Below are 22,183 nucleotides of genomic sequence, written 5' to 3'. Positions count from 1 at the left end.
TGGCTTCCTAATTTTGCTGAAGGCATCTCCTATGGCACCATGGGTGTGTGTATCCAGACATTAATAGCAGCAGTGACCGGTGTCCCCAGTGGCACAGAGTTCCCCAGATACTGGCACTGACCCTTAAGCCTGAGTGGCAGAGAGTAGGATTTTGCTACTATTGTTACAGCAGGAACTCTGATTTTCAGAAAACCATCCTGTAATTGCCTCTAGTGGGCCCTGGGTGGCCAGTGTTAGTACTGAATGTGTATCTGCTCCTTATTACTCTAGCTATCTGTGGTTCTGTCGTGCCGTCAGTGGTCGTGCCTTTGTGTATCTTGTTGGGTGACAGTGGAAGAAAAGGGAAGGGCTCTTGGCTGGGATGAAAACTGAGGTTATGAGACTTTTCTTTTTTTTTTTCCTTCGTAGTACTGAGCATGCTTCACAACCCACTGGGCAATGTCCTGGGGAAACCCCCCTTGAGCTTCCTGCCTCTGGACCCCCTTGGATCTGACTTGGTGGACAAGTTTCCAGCACCCTCAGTTAGAGGATCCCGCCTGGACACCCGACCCATCCTGGACTCCCGGTCTAGCAGCCCCTCGGACTCAGATACTAGTGGCTTCAGCTCTGGATCAGATCATCTCTCAGATTTGATTGTATGTAACCTGTTGGGGAGTGGGGTAGGGAGGGAGAGTGAGCTTGAAGTGGGGTGCGTTGTCCACTAGAATGCAGGCTGGGAGGTGGAATCATGGCAGGAGGAGTGGAGGCAATTGTGGACGTGTATAGAAGTTTTCAACCTCAACAGAATAGAGGATGCTTTGTGTACCCGTTGAGCAATACATTTCAGGACCTGAGCCTGAGGACTGTCTTTTTACGAGTCACTCTAAGGGCGGCTTGGAAAAAGCTATTGCAAAAGTAAATATGGGGGTTTGGGCAGTGTTCTCTTTCTTGACTTACACTGTTGTTTTCTTTAGCCTTTAAACAATATCATTTATGTAGCTTTACGTGGAATATGTCAAAATTTTTAAGTGGTGATTTTAAAAATTGCATGCTAGTAATGAGCATGGCTGGGATTTTGATCTAGATCTGACTGGCTCTGGTTCCTGTAGTCTTTTCACTGACCCCTGTGCCAACTCTCAGTCTGGAGCCATGGTGAATCTAAAATACTGCCTCAGCGTTAATTTACACATCTCGTGCTCCTTATCCACAGCCATGTGTGATGTTGTGGCACCCATGCTAAGTGGAGTTGGCAAATGGATTAGAATGGATGAGGAATAGGGGATAGAACTTTAAATATATGTGAATGGCAGTGAGAAATCATCCTAAAATAAAATACAGTTTCAGCTGCCTTGTGAGCCTGGCTTCTCAACTACTGAATCTCCTGAACTGCTGTTCAATGAACAGGGTGGCTTACTTTCCTACCCTCTTCTCTTCCATATCCAGGACTGGCAGCCTTGGTTGTGGTTGCAGTTTCCCATTCATAGCATGACCTTTTAGGACCCACCTTGTCTGCTGTCAGCCTGTCCTAGAAGAGGAAAGCAGGATTTCACTACTCATTGATTTTATCTGTTCAGGATGTGTTTCCAGAAGGGTAATCACAAGCAGATCCCTTTGATTCTCTGGGCTGCAGTTTACTCCCCTATAAAATAGGGTTAAATGAGGTGCTTCTAGTTCTGTTTATGTTACTTTAGATGGGCTCAGTCTTCAAAATTTACCTCATAACTAGCTTTAATATTTGGGGATTTTGTTTAAAGAACTTTCTCAGGTACCCCCCAAGGGTTAGTTGATAAAGAAATATGGACAGACAACTCACAGAAGAGGAAATAGAGGGAGTATTTTAACTTACAGGAAATATTCTGTTTAAGTAGTTATTTTCATTTGTTTTTTTTGATGTCATATCGTTTCTACCCAGTTAAATTAGTAGACTTTAAAGCCTTGACACAAGGTTGTAGTGAAACTGGTGTTCTCACCATTTCTAATAGAAGGCAGAACCCTCCTAGAAGGCATTTTGACTTTCAACATCTCGGAACCGGACCAGAGAAAACACAAAATATAAGGAAGCCACACCTTAAAGTTTTTGTTTATAATCCTAAAAACTTGAATTGTACCTTGTTCCCTAAATAGAATATCGTAAGTTAATTAAAAATGATTATGGAGACTGGCAATATGAAAAAAATGTTGAATTGTGGAGAAAAGAATTTGTTTAAACTATAGCATAAGGACAACTAATCTTAAAATGCATAGGAAGAAAGTCTAAAAGAAAATACATCAAATGGCGAAATGGTATTTTTCATAATTTCTATAGTGTGATTGTTACTTTTCTAACAAAACTATTCTTTAAAAACCTGTATCTTCCTTTTTCCTCCCCTAGTCAAGCCTTCGCATTTCCCCTCCTCTGCCCTTCCTGTCTCTGACAGGGGGTGGCCCCAGAGACCCTTTAAAGATGGGGGTTGGATCCCGGATGGACCAAGAGCAAGCTGCTCTCGCTGCAGTCACTCCCTCCCCAACCAGTGCATCAAAGAGATGGCCAGGAGCTTCTGTGTGGCCATCCTGGGACCTCCTTGAAGCTCCCAAAGACCCCTTCAGCATAGAGAGAGAGGCCAGGCTGCACCGGCAAGCCGCAGGTGAGTGCGGCTGTGGGCATGCGTGAGGCCTGAGGCCTCATTCTGGGAACAGAGAATAAGTGACCCTGTTTCACAGACTCGCTAACTGTCTAGAAGAGGACTGGGTGCATGGTGAAGTCTCTGGGTCTGCAAAGAATGGTCTGTTCTGTGGAGTAGGTGCTGGTGGGGACGAACTCAGGAACTTCTTTGAGGCTGAGCAGGGAGGAAGGAGGCAGATAATCTGGTGCACAGGGCTGTCCCCATGTTGGATCCATCTCTCACTTGTGCTCTTATGTGGAGATTGGCTGTGTGCTGCTCTTGCTTTTGATTTTCGTGGGTGAGTATCTTCAAGAGAAACCCTGGAAATGATACCCAGAAATTGGTCTACCTCCTCCTCTTCAAATTCAAAGGAGCTTTCTTTTTCAGGGCTTTCTGATTGGTTTACTCAGGGATGCACTGTGGGGGGTTAGGTGGTCCATTTGTCAACCTCTGAGGGATGTCCCCAAGTGTCCTGATCTCTTAGGAACCCTTGGGTTCTGGCATTTAAATTATCTTAAATACGTATTAAATCTTTTTTCATTTTATACCGGTACTTGGAAGTAAATGAGTTATGTACCTCATTGTTTACTAATGCTTCAGGGAGATGCTCACTGACCGCTACTCTAAGGTTCTGGAGTTGATGACTAAGTGAATGTTGGGGTTCTCCATTCATTTCCATAGACTTTAGTATGTCTGTCTTTCTACTCACAGACCTAGACCTGATCTTATTCTCCCCTAATAGTGCTGCTGCTCTGTTCACTTAATGGTTTTTCTCTAGTGCCATTGTTTTCCTATGAAATGACATTACCATGCTTTTGGATGAGGCCATTATATCGACTTCTATTTTTGTTTGCAAAATATTGCTGATAGTGCCCAATTTTTTGCTGTAGCAACACATTGGGCCTGTGCCTTTTAGAGAATGGCCTTCCACGTCATTGCCTGAATGAAAATGATGGTTTGTTTCCATTGGCTATCTGCCCCAGTGCTGAAGGAGGAGAGTTAAATGGGAAAGGACTAGCCAGTCCCCACTAGGGTCAATCTCTGATCTGGAAAGGCAGAGACTCAGTGGGGACAGGATTAAAGACTGATAGGAGGCTGAATTAGTCACCAAGAACAGAGAGGCCTGTAAAATTGTCAGGGGAGGCCAAGTAGAAGTGAGTTTCTACTCTGTATAGCAAGGGCTGATTTCTTAAAGAGGTGTTTGAGTCAGAGTCAGAGAAACTTCACAGTGAGTTTGGACATATTTGTGTTTGGTATAAACTGGAAGCAAGGGCTTGGGGGAAAATCCGTTATCTTACAGTGTAGGCCTCAAGGAAGGCCCAGTGTCCGTTCAGGTAGTCTGAGGATAGCCCTGGCAGTGATGGGGCATGGTTATGACTTGGGGAACACTTCTGATATTCTTGTTGGGTAGCTAGTGGTGATTTTTAGTGGCAGTGTCCTAACTTCTGTAATCAGTGCGTTCAGAGTGAAGATAGGGAAACGGAGTAGAATGCTCCTCGTTTGAACATTTGGGGAGAAGGCCAGTTTGGATCAGTAGACCTAAAGGACATTGTATACAAAATTGCTGTTTCCTGTTAAGTGATTATAAATTTAAATTAATTAGTATTGTAAACAATGACTACATAAACCTGCTTTGTGGTTAGTCTATCAGTTATATGTTTGAAAATAGCTTGGGATGTGATCATTTTTACCCTACACGTCTGGTTTGCTGTTCCTGTCAGTTTTCGTGGAGACAGAATTAGTGAATTAGGGTTATCATACTGGGCTGACTGGATTGATGAGGAGGAAGGTTCCTTGCCTTTCAGGGTAGTCATGGATGTTCCACCAGGCAGGCAGGCCAGGACTGTGGCCTGTCTTGTTCTTCGTGGACAGTTCACCCTGGAGAAGGGCAATGACTCTGTTGATTCTCTGACCCCTGTTTCTTTGTCTTCTGCCAAAGCTGTGAATGAAGCCACCTGTACCTGGAGTGGCCAGCTTCCTCCCCGGAACTACAAGAACCCCATCTATTCTTGCAAGGTGTTCCTAGGAGGTGTTCCTTGGGATATTACGGAAGGTGAGCTGCCTCTGAGAACTCCTGCTTCAGGCGTTGAATGTGGGGCATGTCTTTCAGGAGCATGAAACTTGGACTTGAGGCCAGGGATGAACCTCTGCCTGAGCGAGTATTACAGGAGCAGCTGAAGGGAGAGGTGCATTTCATAGACTCCCATAGTGCTTCTGTGTCTGGTGCTTGCACTGGTCACCTGAGACCAAAGGTCAATTCTGAGTTGTTTGTCAGGGGAGTGAGTCTGGGAGACCGCTGGTGATCCTGCGCCTCCCTAGGGAAGATGGTGCCTCAATTTCTGCTGTTCTTTTCCATCTCTTTGCAGCTGGATTGGTTAACACCTTCCGTGTTTTTGGCTCTTTGAGTGTGGAATGGCCTGGTAAGGATGGCAAGCACCCCCGGTGTCCTCCCAAAGGTAATATGCCTAAAGGTAATAAAGACATGGTAGGAGCTTTTTTTTCCCCCTCCCTAGTACGTAATTGCACTGAGGGGTGCTGGGATGTCACAGCTGCATGTAACATGACTTGGGCACGCCAGAGCACAGAACTTTCATCTGTCAGCACTTCTCTTCGACCTAGCACATCTCTCTGTTTCCTCTGAGCTGCTGTTTCGTCTGTACAAACATACTGCAGTTGGAGCTGCCTCTGAAACCCCCCGTGTGAAATTTCCTTGTGCACTTCACTCCTAAACTTAAGCAGCTTCTTTCTTCTCAAAACGAGGTGTTTGAAAAACTTTCCTTTCCGGCCTTTCCTGCCCCGTTACGTTGTTGCCTGACCTAATTCTAAGATCCCTTTGGAGTTGGCAGGAATGAGGACCAAACATCTGATTCCTCACTGGTCTGAAATGAGATCCCCTCCCTGTAGAAAGGAGCAGGTGCTATTTTCATTCTGCCCCATCTTCACTGAAAATGTTCTGATGAACTGAACCAGTGGTCTAACTAGGCTTTTAAAGCAACACCTCCATCCTCGGGCAAACTGGCTACAGACCTGCCATCCCTCCTGCCCCCAGGAAAGCCTGGCTCTGCTGACCTGCACATGCTCTGTGTTCTGGGATAAAGAGCTGTGTGGGATCCTCTATCCCACCTTGCCTATCTCTTCCCTTACTAGGGTGGGAGATGGTGCGCTTCTCCAACTCCCTTGGCCTGGGCATCGGGCATAGCAAGTGCTTCCATTCAACAGGAGTTTTCAGGGGTAGGAGAAAAATGTATCTTACCCATGAGGCCATCTCTCTTCGAAGAAACTCCCTGCTGTAAAACCAAGGCTGAAGAGTAGCCAGCTGCCTGAGGGATGTTAATACGATCTCTCCTTTCGTTGGGAATAGGGTATGTGTATCTGGTCTTCGAACTAGAGAAGTCTGTCCGGGCCCTGCTTCAGGCTTGCTCCCATGACCCGCTAAGCCCAGATGGCCTGAGTGAATATTATTTCAAGATGTCCAGCCGAAGGATGCGCTGCAAGGAGGTGAGTTGGCCTGATGTCATTTCGGGGTCAGGGTGATTGGCGTCTGAGGCAGTGGATTTCCTTGGGGTGGGTGGATATGCAGGCTGAAGGTGAGTAGTCCCACTGAGGCAGGAAGGCTGCTCTTCTTGCCCCACAGTCAATAAAACAAAATGCTCTCAGTTACATTAAAATAAACAATCAACAACCTTTGGGCCTTAATGGTGTATGTGTGCTCCTTTCCATGGAGGTCAAACTATCTCCTAGCTGTGTTCTACTCTTTATTCTAGACAACACTTCTGTCCCTAACTTCTTGTCTTAGAAATGAAATTGAAAACAGCAGCTTTCTCTACTTGGACTTAACTGATAATCTATAGCTGTTTCTCTCTGGTCCTGCCCACAGGCTGTGCCTTCTGACCTCCCAATCTGTGGTGGGTTAATTCCTCTTTAGCCCACACCCATCCATGGATCACTTCTTCATTCCCATTCAGGGCTTTGTTAGCTAGGTAGTTTTCTCAATGTGATTCTCTTAGACCTTTTCTAGTATCAGCCTTGTGTGGCATTAGCATCACGGGTCTCTAGCACAGAGTTAAGCTACCTGGGAACCTCACTGCATATTCTTGGGCCTTATCTCAAACTTACTCAATCACTGTGGGTGGAGCTTAAGAATCTGCACTTTAACCAAGTTCCCCAGGTGGTTCCAGCGGACGGTGTCTAAGAACCACTTGTCAAAGGAAGCTTTGCACTCAGGAGTGAGTATTGTTTTTTAAAATCTGGTTTCAGGGCACATCACTTTTGTGACATTGGACTAGATATTTGATGTCTCTGAAACTTCATTTCCTCATCTGTAAAATAGGGAATTGCAATGCCTATTTTAATAAAAAGATCAGCAGTTGCCAGGGGTTATGGGGTAGGGAGAGATGAATAGGTGTAGCACAGAGGATTTTTAGGGCAGTGAAACTGTTCTGTATGCTACTTAATGGTGGATACATGTCATTAAACATTTGTCAAAACCCATGGAAAGTACAACAGCAAGAGTGAACCCTGATGTAAACTGTGGACTTTGGGTGATCATGATGTGTCAGTGTAAGTTCACTGATTGTAACAACGAGCACTCTGTTGGGGCTGCTGATAGCTGGAGGGGCTGTGCATGTTGCAGGGCAGGGGGTATATGGGGACTTGGTACTTCAACCTCAGTTTTGCTGTGAACCTAAAACTGCTCTAGAAAGTAAAGTCTATTAAAATCTGTAGGATAAAGGGGAAAAAATGCCTGTTTTATTGAGATGGTCACATTGGATTTAAAATAGTCCATGTAACAAAGCTGGCTCTTTGTTTTATAGATGTTTCCTGGTGTTAGTTCACGTTTTGTCTTAGTAACAGGATAAGTTTATCGTCTGGCTGCCCACAGTGACCCACAGCTTCCCCGCCTTCTCTCCCTTCTTTCTGTGTGGAGCTCATGCAGTTATCCCACCTTATATTCTAGGACTTAGTTAATATGTCCCCTGCTCATAATGAGAGGTTCCATTGCCATACACAGAACCCCTCACCCTCCTCATCACCCCTGCTGACACCTTCCTGTCTCCTTTTCCCTCCTGATCACCTTGCAGTGATTTAAGATCTTTCTTTGATGCATTGACGACAGGCTGCCCTCGTTCTCCTGCCTCTCTGACTGTTCTGTTTCCTTCTTGCTTCCCTTCCCCACCACCAATGTAGTCAGTAATTGACTCCCTCTTCTCTTCTCTCCCAGTTAGATAAATTAATCACTTTTGTGGCTCTGCTGTACCTTTTAGACCCAGACTCACCTCTCTAGTTTCATCTCCTACTTGAGTCTCACCTTCTTGTGGGGCTTTTCTTTGGGACATCCTGTAATCCCAAACTCTTCTGTTTAGTGTAAGAAAAAGCTTAGAAAGCTTGGTGGCCCCTGGGATGTAAACCAAGATTGTGATACTTCCCGATGGGAGTGGAAAAAGCAAAGTAGGCTCTTTCATCTTCCAGTGAAACTGGCTCCCTCTAGTGACTTCTGCCTGGCTCTCTCACCCCAAGGTCATCTAGGCCTAGACCCATCAGTCCTGACTCTTCCTTGTTTTCCCACCATGCCCATGCAGTCTGAATTCTACAGACTCTTCTTGGTCGTGGCCTGTTCTGTGCCCAATGCCACCAGCCTTCTCCTGTCTTCATCTCCTGTCCTCTGAACTACTGTTTTTGCCTCCTTACTGGTTTCTACCTCAAATCCTGCTTTGACACTTTTTTTCTTTTTTAATTCGTCACAGATTAATCTTCCAAAAGCCCTTACTGGTCAACTCACTTCATTGTGGAGTCTTCTGCCTGCTATGCCAGATTTTGTTCTAAGATCAGGGGATTCAGAGGCAAAGGACATGGTCAGCCCTTGCCCTAGTGTTAGACTGCTCTGCAAGCCCTCAGTGCTCTGCTGCGCATGTCTTTTCACCCTACCCCTCTCCGGTTATTCCCACTGCTCCTGACACAAGCCCTCGAATGTGTACTTTGGGCCAGTACCCACCTCGTACAAATACCTTAAGCATCCCCACCCTCTGTCCTTCAAGTTTCTGTCCTTTAGTTTCTCTATGAATTTTCCCTCTCCCAAGGACTCCAGATCATGCTGTCAATTCATCGGTGTCCGTGGTCCTTTGTTGAAACCACACAATTGAAGGTTGTGACAGTGCTAGGTTCCTGGGTATGACAGTCTGGTACTGTTTTGCTTGCTCTCCAGGATGAGTGACTGCTGTTTTACCACTTATTTCCACCATTTTGGACACATGGACTCAGTAAAATTCAGACCTCGTTGGGTTGGGGTGAGGGTGGCTTCTTGAATGCCCATGTGCCTCAGATGGGGTGATAACCCCTTCTCACCCACTGTGTGGCCTCAGCAGCCCCAGCATCAACATCTCCAGAACATGTGCCTCTCCATGCAAGAGCCTCTCTCTCTCTCTCTGGCTCCCTGCCCCAGCTAATAGACCTTTGGGTGGTTTTCAGGTGCAAGTGATCCCCTGGGTCTTGGCCGACAGCAACTTTGTCCGGAGCCCATCTCAGAGACTTGACCCCAGCAGGACAGTGTTTGTTGGTGCTCTGCATGGGATGCTCAATGCCGAGGCCCTGGCAGCCATTTTGAATGACCTATTTGGTGGAGTGGTGTATGCTGGGATTGACACAGATAAGCACAAATATCCCATTGGTAAGTGTCCCACTTCTGTGTAGGAAAGCTTGGTGGCCCCTGGGATATAAACCAAGATTGTGATACTTGCCCGTGGGACTGGAGGAGGCCTGACCTAGGTCTGCAGATCAGCATATACCAATAGCATAGCATCTTTTTCTAGATGAACCACCAACACTGACCCCTCTACCCACCCCTCTCCCCTCACCTCCTGTGAAGGGGGATAAAAAAGTGATAGGAGACCAAATGAGACAGCAGTAACTTTGGTTGGAAGCTCAGAGTTCACAGCCAAACCAGTCTGGGACAGAAAACAGGTAATATTTCATTAAAAGGCTGGGACTTGCCTGAATTTGCCTGATTTCTTTTATTAAGAGTTCTTAAAAAGTAGCCTTGGCTAAGGTCAGAGACCAGGTCAGACTAAAGGAGGATTCTGGGTCACTCAGACAACAGAGTATAGGCATGGCCTATGCTGTCCTACCTTAGGGGAGTCTGTGGGCCTAACCACTGGAGTTTTGGTCAGCCCCTCTGAGAAAGGAGATCAATTCCCCAGTCATGACAGAATAGTCTCAGTGGTGGGGTTTGGAGGTAGAGCAGAGCGTGAACTTTCTGATCAAGGCCTCGCTGACCCACCTTCCCAAATGTTGGGTCTGCCCACCCACGCTGCATGTGGTCAGGAAGGAGCACCATGTGCTCATCACTGCCGCACCGCAGACTGAGAACAGGGATCGCAGAGGCGGCACTTGGCAGGATGAGGCTTCTTCCAGCTCCCCTGCCAGGTCTCTGGAGTGCCTCCAGGCCAGGAGGGCTTTGAAGGCTGGGCCACCTTCAGCGAGCTGTTCTGGCTGCATCTTAGTTCTCATGCTGAACCCTTTTAACCTTACCTGTGCATCTGCCTACACCAGAGGAGTCACTTCTCTCCCCCTTTCAGTCAGCAAATCCTTCCCCCATTCCTGAACGGTTTGTGCCATCATGGTCTATAACCATGCCGTCTGATATGGCAGCCACCAGCTAAGTGTGGCTACTGAGTGCTTGAAATGCAGCTAGTGCCGTGTGTTGAAACAATAATACTTTTGATATTTTGGGTTAAATAAAATATATTATGAAAATTAATTCTACCATTTTCTTTTCACTTAAATGTGGCTACTAGGAAACAAAATTACACAAGTAGCTCACGTTATATTTCTGGTGGATAGCACTGGTGTAGAAACAGGGTTTGCTGGGTGTTGGCAGGTAGCATTTGGGAGAATTAGGCTAGAAGGTAAGTTTGTTTTGTTGTTCTAGGGTCTGGTCGCGTGACTTTCAATAACCAACGTAGTTACCTGAAAGCAGTCAGTGCTGCTTTTGTGGAGATCAAAACCACCAAGTTCACCAAGAAGGTGAGTGGGCCTGGTCTTGGCAGGCTCAAGAGGAGGGGAGCCTCCTCAGCCTGTGAGGTGCCTTCCCTCACGGGGGTATTTGACCGGCACTGCTAGCAGCCCAACTTCCCATTCTCCAACCTGACCCACATCTTCTGAATGCTTGCCTGGTGCTGGGTGCTAGAGGGCTGGGGTACAGTGTGCTGAGAAGACCGGGCAGTAATGGATGTGGTTGCACAAATTGCGGAGGTGGCCAGCCTGGCTCTGCATGGTGTGTGCATCTGTCCTCTAGAATCTCTGTACTCTCTGCCCTTAAGTTTCTCTAGGTCCCCTTTAAAACGGGAAACGTCCTTCATTCATATGTATTGCTCAGCAGTGTGCTCTGCTCTTCTAGCCCATTTGACGACCTTGTGAGAAGAGCCGAGCCACTTCATTGTCCTATTTTGCTTTGTGCAGGTTCAGATTGACCCCTACCTAGAAGATTCTCTGTGTCATATCTGCAGTTCTCAGCCTGGTCCTTTCTTCTGTCGAGATCAGGTAAGTTCCCTGGGCACTTGAGATGTCTAGGAAGTCCCTGCCCTCAATTAAAAATTGTCATTCCATGTTTGTCACATAGAATGTTGGAGTTTTCGGGTACCTCATGGTTGTCTAAGAGAGCATAGAGAAGGCAGCAGTAATGTTTGCTGATGATCAGACCAGGGATACACTTTGATAGCTTGACCCAGATCTTGGATCTTGGGAAAGCTCGTTGAGTTGTCTTGACACTTGGGCCTCCTCCTTGCCAGGGGTGTCAGTATGCAGCATGGCACTATTGCTGATAGGCATTTTTGAGGATGATAGGAACCTGGGTGGGTGTGGTTAGCAGCACTTATGAGCACTGTTTCCTAACTCTGAGGCCTTCTGGATTGTTTTTTACCTGCCAAGGACCCCTTCATTCCTCCTGAACCTCTAGACTCTTGATATTTGTACCTGGTTTGTACCCACAGCTGTCAGAAACAGGCAGAAAGCAGCGTGGCAGCTTGTTGTTGAATGTTTCTGTGGTGGAGCATGGATCTGGGTCTGTTTCGGCAGAGCTGCTCATATGTGAATCTATATACATGTCACCTGAGGATCTTGTTTAAATGCAGATTCTGATTCACTGGCTTTGGAATGGGGCCTGAGATTCTGTATTTCTGATAAGTTTGCAAGTGGTGCCAGTGGTGCTGGTCTAAACATACTTTGACCAGTGTTAGGGGAAGTTTGGGGCCTATTCACTCACCAGCAGTCCATCCATGCTTAAGTTTTTTTGTAGTTGTGCTGTCTCTCAGGGTTAGAGTCTCTGGGTAGATAGTAGTTAAACTGAGGCTCCAAAATGAGGGTGTGGAGGCTGCTGGATAAAACCTGAGAACAAGTCTCTCTCTGATCAGCCTCTTCTAGCATGCTTTCACGTGTCAGTGTCTTTCACAGATCCTCATTTTCAGATAAGTGCTCAGAGGTTAGTGGCTTACCTGAGGTTACACAGCTAGCAAGAGGTGGGACTGAGCCTGAGGTACATACCCAGTCACCTCTCCTCACTTACTGTGAAGAGGAAGTCATGTTGGCATCTGGAGTCACCGACTTTAAATGTTCTGCCATATTAGCAGCCATGTGATACAACTACTCTGTAGGAGGTGCGAAGGGCAGGGGACTAGAAGAGCAGCTGTGGTGGTAAGTGGATGAAGGAAGCTGGCACAGTCTGCACACAGTAGGAGACCAGCATGTTTGACTAAGTCAGGGCACCCACAGAAACACAGACAGTGGATTTGCCATGGCTGGTTAGGCCTCTGTGTTAGGGGTGAGAGCGTTCCCCGAGACCATCTCTTCTAAGCCCACAGTGGCCATCAGGAATGCCCCACTCCCTCTCAAGCAGATTAAGCAGCTCATGCAGCAGCCCCTCTGGCTTGTGCTGACACAGGCATGACTTCTCTCCCGTTTTCTACCCCCAACTCAGGTGTGCTTCAAGTACTTCTGCAGGAGCTGTTGGCACTGGCGGCACAGCATGGAAGGCCTGCGCCACCACAGCCCCCTGATGCGGAACCAGAAGAACCGAGATTCCAGCTAGAGGAGCTGGTCTTGCCCAGTGGCCTGTGGCGCCCAAGGCTGGCAGGTCAGGCAGCAGCCTGCACCACCCTGCCACTGGCGACCAGGGAGCTGGCTTCCCGAGGACAAGGGAAAATCGTAGTCACCTTTGCACTTGCTGAATCTGTCTTTGTTTCTGCACTAATTAATGCACAATGAGTTTTGTCGGGTTTTGTTTTCAGGGGGTGTGCCAGGGCAAAGATCCTCTGGCTCCCCTCCCAGCGACTCTGTAGTTTTCCCAGATTTTAGTTCCTCATTTTGCCGATGAAAAGCAAAAAAGAACTACGTGTCCAGAAGGTATTGACACGATGCCTACATCTAGGTTTATTTATTAAAAGCGCTTTTTTACATTCCTTGCAATACTGATGGTGATGATGCGCAGGTCTCATTGGTTTCATTCTTGCAGTTGCCATACAGTGCCTTTCCATTTATTTAACCCCCACCTGAACGGCATAAACTGAGTGTTCAGCTGGTGTTTTTTACTGTAAACAACAAGGAGACTTTGCTCTTCATTTAAACCAAAATCATATTTCATATTTTACGCTCGAGGGTTTTTACCGGTTCCTTTTTACACTCCTTAAAACAGTTTTTAAGTCGTTTGGAACAAGAGATTTTTTTTCTTTCCTGGCAGCTTTTAACATTATAGCAAATTTGTGTCTGGGGGACTGCTGGTCACTGTTTCTCACAGTTGCGAATCAAGGCATTTGCAACCAAGAAAAAAAATTTTTTTTGGATTTGAAACTGGACCGGATAAACGGCGTTTGAGCGGCTGCTGTATATAGTTTTAAATGGTTTATTGCACCTTCTTAAGTTGCACTTATGTGGGGGGGAGGGTTGATAGAAGTTTTTAATCACAAAGTCACAGGACTTTTTTCTTTTGTAACTGAGCTAATAAAAGGGCTGCTTTTCGGTGGGGGCAGATGAAGGCTCACAGGAGCCCTTTCTCTTAGAGGGGACAAGTACCCTTCCCTTATTTCTTTCATTTGAGAAATGTATGAAGCAACAGTTGCAGTCGACTGAAATGCTACTGGAATTTGAAAACTTGACTTTTTCTTTCTTTTTCTTTCTTTTTTTTTTTTTTTTTAAAAAAAAACCTACTTGCCCCTCTTTGGGAAGCTGTGTGCCAAAGAACCAGTGTCATAACCCCCCCCTCCTCCCTCCTGCTGAGCTGACGTTGCATTGTTGCATATCCCAGCTACTCTGTGGGTTTTGTGAAGCTGTGTGTGAAGTCTCTACCTCATTGTAGTATATGCAGGCAAGACTGCACTCTCCTACAGATGTGTGGAGTAAGCTGTGGTGTAGTTTTTTTGGCACATAATAAACACGTTGCAGCAGAATTCTGATTTTGTCTCTGTGTCGGAGGTGTGGGAGCAAGGGGGCCCTGGAGGTAGTAAGACTGCAGAGGAAAAACATGTTTCCTTGGATTTTCTGTGGTGGGATTCCAGCCCAGGTTGATGGTGGGGCCACGTGGGAGACCTGCCCCTGTAAGTATTTCTTGGTCACTTCTGTGGTCAAATGCACCTTGAAGATGTCTCTCTGGCGGATGGGTACCACTAGTCCAAGTGTAGAAACCTTTGCACCTAAGCTTCTGGGGCTCCTCCTCTCATAGCCGCAGACCCAGCTTGGAGAACTGGAGGCGTGGCTGCTCCCGTAAGCCTCAGGCCGGGTTCTTGGGAGGCTTCCCATGCTCTATGCTGCGCCGGGTGCTTTCTGAGAGGCAGTAGTTTACTTCACTGTTCTTCAGAGCCCTATTATCTGGACTCTTTCTCCCGGGCTCCCACGATTTGTGAGAGGGTCTGCTGATGATTTTTCCAGGTGGGCTGTGCCTGGGCTCAGCTGCCGCCCTGATCCTCTGGAAGATTCCATCTTAGCCTGAGCTGGAGGGAACCTTGTGTACTGAAGCATCCCTTCTGTGAGAGGGCCGGGAACCCACTCCTGTCGGGGATGAAGGAGGGGCCGCCTCCTCCACTTGAGGCCTGCCCGGCAGCAGCTCCGTTTGGAGTTTGCTGGTGAAGTGAGCTCCGTGGCTCTCCCAGGAGAGTGGGCCCTTCCTGTTGGTCTCCCCTTAGTCCGTTTCCACGGAGGGGCAGCTCTTCTCCCCGCCGTCCCTCTCCTGTCCAGGTGCTGCTTTCATGGGCGAGGGCTTCCAGTCCTTCAGCCTTTCATTCCCAGTCAGTTCAGAGTCTGTCACTGGACTGGCCAGGGTGACAGGCGAGTTGAGGGATGAGGCACGGCCTCGTGCCCCTTCACTCCTCCAGCCTGACCAGCCAGCCAGCCCACCCTTAAGTCGGGTGGGAGCCTAGAGCTCGGCCTCGGCGGGGTTGGGAAGCGCAGAGGTGGAGGCATGGGACAGGGAACTGCTAGGCTAATGAGGCCACCGGGGTGCCTGTGCCGGTGGCTTCAGGAGGGCCTGACTGAGGAATGGGTTGGCAGGAGGAGCCTGAAGACCGCGGCTGGCGCGCGTGCCCTCAGCCGTTGGGAGCAGCAGGTGGAGGAGGCGCTGCGCTTCAGGTCTGAGGTTCCAGGAGCGGGGACAGCTCCGCTAGGACGGCCCTTCCTCCCGGGCTGAGGACGCTGACACATCGCTGGTAAGTGCTGAGAGATGCGAGCGCGGTACTGTTTTCTGTCAGTTGAAGGGAAAGCCCTCCGACAAGGTGACGTTGGAGCAAAGCCACGGGAGGAACGAGAGAAGCCTCCCTGTGGTGCCCGTGTCTCCGATGAGCTGGACGGAGGCGGTCCTGGGGGACGCCATCCCCTACTGCCTCACCTTCCCAAGCTCCCTCTCCCTGGCACGTGGGGAAAGGACGCGCCTCCCCTAGTTTAGGCCGCATCGAACGGGCGGTCCCGCCACGGAGCAGAGCGCCGAGAGGCAAGGCCCGAGGTGGGGCGGCCTGAGGTGGGGCGGCCCGAGGTGGGGCGGCCCGCGGCGCACGAGCCCCGCCCGCCTGCAGTCCCGCCCCGGCCCGCCAGGGGGCGGCGTGGTGCGCTCGCGTCGGCTCGGCGCGCGCCGGGCGGGGAGGAAGCGGCCCTCTGGCCCGCGCTTTATAGGCCTCTCTTGTGCTTCCTGTTTCCTCTTTCACCAGTGACCCGCCGACATGGTAGGTGTTTTGGCCCCGGGCCGCCGTCCCCCACAATCGTCCTCCATCCGTCGCCTTCTGCGCGCCCGCGCCCGCAGGGACAGGCTCCGGGCCGGGGGCCGCGGCGCCCCGTCAGGCCGGAGCCTCCGCGGGCCGCTGGCCTCGGCGCTGACCCCGCGCTCCGGCGCCGTCCGGCCGGCCCCCTCTCCTCCTGGGGGCCGCGCCGCGAAGCGCGCTCCTCCGGGAGCTCCGTCCCGGCTCGCGGGTGACCCTGTCCGCCCCGCCCGCAGGGCCGCGTCCGCACCAAGACCGTGAAGAAGGCGGCCCGGGTCATCATCGAGAAGTACTACACGCGCCTGGGCAACGACTTCCACACCAACAAGCGCGTGTGCGAGGAGATCGCCATCATCCCCAGCAAGAAGCTCCGCAACAAGATCGCGGGGTGAGTCGGGGCGCCCGCCGGCCGCGGACGCGGGAGGGGACCGTGCGCCGGCGGTGGGGGTGCGGTCGGGGCAGAGGGGCGCTCACCGCGCGGCCGGCGTCCCCGCAGCTATGTCACCCACCTGATGAAGCGCATCCAGCGCGGCCCCGTGAGAGGCATCTCCATCAAGCTGCAGGAGGAGGAGCGCGAGCGGAGGGACAACTACGTGCCTGAGGTAAACCCGGGCGCTGGCGCGTCCAAGAGCCGTCGGCCGGCCTGAGGCGGCCCTGTGCCCGCGCGCCCCGTCACCTGCCGTGGGCGCCCTAGTGTGTCTGTGTGTGTGTCCGTCCGTCCTCCCGCCTTGTCGGGGCCGTCGGGTTTGCACCTGAGCGCCCCGGCCATGTTGGTGTGACGGCTGCAGTCGGGGCCCCTGTTCCACCATCGCCCGAGCGTGGCGTCCTGAGGGATGAACCTGGCCCGGAGGTTTTTGAAGCCTCTTGGATGCTGCTCCACAGCTGTCCTGGGGCCGGCGGCCCTGCCCCGTCCCCCGCCCTCCCCCTCCCGTCGGTCCGCTCGTGGAGGAATCCCGGCGGGAAGGCGGGAGGTGCGAGCGCTCGCTGACGGAGATTTGGGGCCTGCCTGCTCCCTCTAGGTGTCAGCGCTGGATCAGGAGATCATTGAAGTGGATCCTGACACTAAGGAGATGCTGAAACTCTTGGTAAGTGCTGGCTGAACTCCCGAAGTCGGGCTTCCCTGGCAGGAACGCGCAGGCGCTGTGCTCGTCTGTAATGCTGAACCTGCGGAGTATCCAGGGCGTTAGTCAGCGTTGTTCGCCATCGGGTGCATCCTCTTACCTGCAGTTTACACGGGAGGGAACGGTACCCCACGGGCAGCAGGTGGCGGGCGGAGGCTCCATCTCCGCTCTCCGCGCTGGGGCGCCTCCAGAATGTTGAGCTGGCGTTGGAGCTGAGGTTGCTCCGGGAGAAGCCAGTCCCCAGCTCCAGCAGCTGCTCTCCCGGGACTCGGGGACACCCCTCTCGGTTTTCTGGTTGGCTCCGTGCTGTGTCCTCTGGATTCCAGCCCTGGTCCTCCCTCCATGCCGCGTGCTCTCCTTCGGGCCCTCCTTCCTTCTGTGTCCGTGTGTGCGCCACGCGGATGAGCCTTGCTCTCAGTTCCAGAAACTGCCCGGCACTAAGAGGGGTCAGCTGCCTTCAGTACACTTAGATGATGCGTCTCTGCTGTGGCTTGTCTCCCTACTTTTACGTAGTTTGGTGAAGGTAGCGTGGGCTTCAAAGTCCAGTAGGGCAGTTGGTGAATTAGAGCAACTTCGTTTTGCCTTTATGATCGTGAAACGTTTAAGACATTCAAAAGATAATGAACAGAATGGACTCCTGTGTACTCACTCCCCAGCTTCAGAAAAACATGACCAGTACAGCTAAAGGCTGCTACAGATCATTTTCTCCTGAAATAACCGCTATCCTGATGCCACTTTGATAGCTTCAACTATAAAGTTGATGTTGAGGATAAAATGGGATGTTGAATTCCAGGTATGTGGTGGGCCCTTGGGCTCTTGGCCCACTCACGTAGACTGAGCTGGCTTAAAGGCAGGCCCTGATCCTGTCCTCCCACCGGTCTGCCTGGGCCCTTCACAAATGTCCATTGCGTTAGTGATGCCTCCTACCTGAGGCTGGTCCTGGAGAGGAAAGGAGGTGGCACTGTATGTGCCCTAGAGCAGTGATTCTCAAGGGACGGATTGTGCCCCCCAGGGACATTTCAGTAATTCTGGACACATTTTTGGTTCTTGGAGCTGGGGAATACTAGCAGACATTAGTGGATAGGGGTCAGGGATGCTGCTAAGCATCCTACAGTGTGTAGGACAAGTCCCTAATGGTTGACTGTTGGAATGCAGGGTCCTTCAGATCTCCAGTAGAGCCCCGCTTTGAGTTGATTGCTCTGGGGCAGGGAGGAGAAGGCCCTCTGTTGGGTTTCTGCGGGGTTCAGCCAGGCTGGTGGGAGCTGACAGGCACAGGCACAGCCGGGTGGTAGTGCTGGGGCTCTGACCACAGCTTTCACTGGTACACCCTTACTGAACCTGTTTTGTTGTCGTTCCAGGACTTCGGCAGTCTCTCCAACCTGCAGGTCACTCAGCCCACAGTTGGGATGAATTTCAAAACACCACGTGGAGCCGTTTGAATCTTTCTGCTATGCTGTAATATTTTCAATAAACCTCGGAAAACAACCTTGCCTGTGTCCGCTGTGGGGTTGCATGCTGGTGAGCTAGGAGCAGGAGTACTTTCTCAAGAGAGGAATCCGGAACAAGTGTGGTCTGCAGTGGAGCCCTGTCAGTGGCTTCTGGGCAGTGCCCACACAGATCATGAAAGTATTCACAGGACCAGTTGTGTGTGTCTGGTGTTGAGCCAGCAGCTGGAGCATAGGAGATTCGACAGGTGTGAATGGATGTGTGGGGAAGATAATGAAACGATGGGATGTGTCACTTGGTTTAAAGGGAAGCAGGGCTGGCTAGCTGGATCCTGAGTAGATGGCTCTGAGGCTGTGGGTCCATCTGTGCGTTGGGGAGCATGCTTGACTCGGCTGGCACCTGTTCTTGAGTAGGAGGAGGAGCTGGTGTGATGTGTGTTACACGCACTAGGCTTTTTTCATACTGGGATTGAGCTGGGCACGTTTGTGCACATGCATGTGTCAATATCTGCAAGGAAGTAGAATCCAGGTCAGTCTGGCTCTGCTGATCTTTGCACACCTGCTTCTGTCAGGCAGATATGTATGGCAAACATGCTAAATGTTTTGTGCCAGTTTTGATATTATTTCAAACTTGGAGAAAAGTTACAAGAATAGTACAAGGAACTTGCGAATATTCTCCCCAGATCTACCAGTTATTCCTATTTTGCCCCAGCTGCTTTATAGTCTCTGTGTGTGTACATCTATATGCACACATTTTTCTGATTCATTGAGGTTAGGTTAGAGACATAGCTTTTTGCCCCAAGTATTTCAGGGTCTCTTTCCTAAAAACAAGGACATTCTTTTACGTAAGCACAGCAATGATCAAAATCAGGACATTAAACATTGATACAACACTATTACCCATAGTCCATAGTCACATTTTGCCAGTTTTCCCTGTAATGTCTTCTATAGTTAATTCTTTTTTCCTGGTCCACTATCCAACCCAAAATCACTGGCTTCATCTAGTTTTCATGTCCCTTTAGCCTCTATCCTATGTCTTTCATGACTGACATTTTTTAAAAGTATTGACTGATTTAGTAGAATGTCCTTCAACTTGGGTTTGATGTTTCCTCACAAATTTAATGTTTTCTCTGTAGGAAGACCACAGAAATGATACTTGTTCTTGGTGCATGATATTGAGAGGCACAATCAGTGTGTCACAATTTTACTGTTTACTCAGCCCAGGGATTAAGGTGCATCTGTCAACTTTCTCCATGGTAAAGTTCCTCTTTCCCCCTGTGTAATTAAGGTATGAGGAGATACTTTGAGGCTAAATATCCTGTTCTTTCTTAACTTGCACTCACTGCTTTAGTGTCCATTGATGATATTTTAACTCCATTATTCCCTTTATGTTTATTAGTAGTGTACTGTAAGGAAGCGCTTTCATAATGTTTTTTATTCACAACAAACTTGTTGCCATTTTTCGGTGCGGGGTCGAGCATTCTGAGCAAATAACGCTTGCCTTCTAAATACGGTTCTGTATAAAGCAGCTGCCCTCTCCCTCTTAGGTTTTGTTTTTGTTCTTTTTTTTTAAAGATTGGCACCTGGGCTAACAACTGTTGCCAATCTTTTTTTTTTTTTTTTTGCTTTTTTTTCCCCAACCCCCTCGCGCCCCGCCCGTACACAGTTATATCTTAGTTGCAGGGCCTTCTAGTTGTGGGATGTGGGACGCGCCTCAACGTGGCTGGACGAGCAGTGCCATGTCCACGCCCAGGATCCGAACCCTGGGCCACCTCAGCGGAGCGCGCAAACTTAACCACTCAGCCACGGAGCCGGCTCCCCCTTAGGTTTTTTGTGTTGATGAGGAAAGGGTTGAGCTTCCTGTATGGGGGAGAAATTAGAGCTGGGTTAAGAGAATTACCAATAAAATGTGCAAACAAGTCGCAAGGCTGTTTGCTGTGATGTTTGCCACACTCTCCCACTAGGAGGCAGTGTCACTGCTCTTTTACGTCTGCCCGCCTCATCCACCTCTAAGGCTGCGAGCACTAGATCACTTAGATATAGGGGGGACGATGGGGGAGGAGGAGGGATAAGGCATTGGGCAGAGTGAAGAAGCAGTTTTCTGCTCCGAGTGTTGGGGAACCTCCCTAGGCCTTAGTTCTTGCCTCTGTAAAATAGGACCAGTGCTCATTAGAACTTCACGTGGGACCTGTTAAAAGCAGATGGCCAGCCCCGCCCCCAGGGGCTGTGGTTTGTGCTTCAGGAGATGGGCAGGGCAGGTGCACGTGTCTCCCAGCGCTCTCCAGACGCTGCAACACCCAGCCAGGCTGGCCCTCGGTACTGGCTCTCCCAGACTGGTCAGAGGATGAGAGTGGACAGTCTTCTGCCTTCTGTCTCACAGAAACTGCTCCTTAAAGGTTTGAAGGTGCCCCAGGTAATTTTTGGAGATAGTTTTTTTCTGTTTTTCTATATCGTCCCTGGTTATTTATATTAAAGGATAATTTTCAACAAAGAAAGTGAAATGACTCATAAAGATAAATAAAGGGGCTGGCCCCGTGGCCGAGTGGTTAAGTTCGCGCTCTCTGCTGCAGGCAGCCCAGTGTTTCGTCAGTTCGAATCCCGGGCGCGGACATGGCACTCCTCATCAAACCATGCTGAGGTGGTGTCCCACACGCCACAACTAGAAGGACCCACAACAAATAATATACAACTATGTACCGGGGGGCTTTGGGGAGAAAAAGGAAAAGAAATAAAATCTTTAAAAAAAAAGATAAATATAAAATGAAAACATGTTAAGCGTTTTTTAAAATTCAGGGGACTGAGAAGATTTTACAATCAGTTCAAGGGAGAAGTCAAATAAGGGCGAATTTGGAGTAAAAGAATGTTAATGAATTCGTAAACGGATATAAAACTGACTTCTTCCACAGTCGGGAGGGAAGTAACTGAACCTCTGCCAACAGAACTGATTTATTTGCATTTGTCTGTGGACAAGAATTATTTGCATCCTATCAGGTACCTACAACCTACAGAGTTGTAAACTAGCTCCCAGGCGAGCACAGGTGCAGAGCCTCTCCGAGCCGGATCAGAACCCAGCAGGTTGTTGCTCTTAAGGACGCAGAGCTTTTCTTTGAAGCACCCATTTTCCCTTCTACCTGTAAATTCATCTTCATTCTTTGTAGTGCCTATGTCATCAAGATTTTCAATTTATTACTATATAATTATACATAGTTTTCTCTTGTAATTAGGAAAAATCCCTGTTATTACGTATCATTTTAAATGTGTTCTTTCTAAATTAAACTTGTAAGATGTTTGACTATTTTATTGATAGTTTCAAAAAACCAGCACTTGGGAGTTTTATCCTTCTTTGTACTTTACTTGAGGTTGCCGCTTTTCCTCATTAGCTATTGGAAAAAACAAACAACCTGATTCAATCGTGAGGAATGTGAATCAACAGACGGTATGTGGCACTGTCATCCCTTTGCACTACAGATTGCAGTTACATTTATAGCTCAGTAGTGTTTCTAGGGCCATACCTATCACAGTAATGTGACATTTTATTTTTTAAAAATTATTAGTGCATACTCATGTTAAAGAGAGAAAACTGGGCTTTGAATGTTGTGCCTTTAAAGTATGAGTAGCTCATTCCTGTTTAGCTAAGTGGTTTGGTTGGTTTTTTTTTTTTTTTTTTTGAGGAAGATTAGCTAATATCTGCCACCAATCCTCCTCTTTTTGCTGAGGAAGACTGGCCCTGAGCTAACATCCATGCCCATGTTCCTCTACTACTTTATATG

The 22,183-nt window shown here is 49.1% G+C and overlaps 2 protein-coding genes across 8 annotated transcripts in view; both read left to right on the top strand.

The window, feature by feature from the left end:
- The window catches only part of CPEB1 (cytoplasmic polyadenylation element binding protein 1), a 94,149-nt gene extending 80,114 nt beyond the window's left edge, over positions 1-14,035 (top strand). For 5 of the 7 annotated variants that reach the window (XM_046650567.1, XM_046650558.1, XM_046650599.1 and 2 more), the window contains exons 4-12: positions 409-635; positions 2,351-2,603; positions 4,561-4,674; positions 4,988-5,092; positions 5,983-6,119; positions 9,087-9,285; positions 10,546-10,640; positions 11,076-11,156; positions 12,589-14,035. In XM_046650567.1, coding sequence (XP_046506523.1) covers positions 409-635; positions 2,351-2,603; positions 4,561-4,674; positions 4,988-5,092; positions 5,983-6,119; positions 9,087-9,285; positions 10,546-10,640; positions 11,076-11,156; positions 12,589-12,699 — 1,322 coding nt within the window. In that variant the 3' untranslated portion in view covers positions 12,700-14,035. The remainder of the gene's footprint in view (positions 1-408; positions 636-2,350; positions 2,604-4,560; positions 4,675-4,987; positions 5,093-5,982; positions 6,120-9,086; positions 9,286-10,545; positions 10,641-11,075; positions 11,157-12,588) is intronic. The other 2 variants (XM_046650585.1, XM_046650576.1) reach the window with 1 other exon arrangement.
- Positions 14,036-15,697: 1,662 nt separating this feature from the next.
- Positions 15,698-18,453, top strand: RPS17 (ribosomal protein S17). Its single transcript, XM_046650216.1, has 5 exons — positions 15,698-15,814; positions 16,084-16,235; positions 16,344-16,449; positions 16,867-16,932; positions 18,327-18,453. The coding sequence occupies exons 1-5, from the start codon at positions 15,812-15,814 to the stop codon at positions 18,405-18,407; spliced, it is 408 nt and encodes a 135-aa protein (XP_046506172.1). The 5' UTR covers positions 15,698-15,811; the 3' UTR covers positions 18,408-18,453.
- The last annotated feature ends 3,730 nt before the right edge of the window (positions 18,454-22,183 follow it).

The sequence above is a fragment of the Equus quagga genome, chromosome 2 (assembly GCF_021613505.1).
Source record: "Equus quagga isolate Etosha38 chromosome 2, UCLA_HA_Equagga_1.0, whole genome shotgun sequence".
Lineage (NCBI taxonomy): Eukaryota > Metazoa > Chordata > Mammalia > Perissodactyla > Equidae > Equus > Equus quagga.
This window is presented reverse-complemented; position numbering and strand designations above follow the sequence as displayed.

Bases quoted from the DNA above. Each gene is read 5' to 3' on its own strand.
- RPS17 (XM_046650216.1), top strand. The intron at 16,450-16,866 runs GTAAACCCGGGC...TGCTCCCTCTAG, and splicing joins GGGACAACTACGTGCCTGAG to GTGTCAGCGCTGGATCAGGA. The intron at 16,933-18,326 runs GTAAGTGCTGGC...TTGTCGTTCCAG, and splicing joins AGGAGATGCTGAAACTCTTG to GACTTCGGCAGTCTCTCCAA.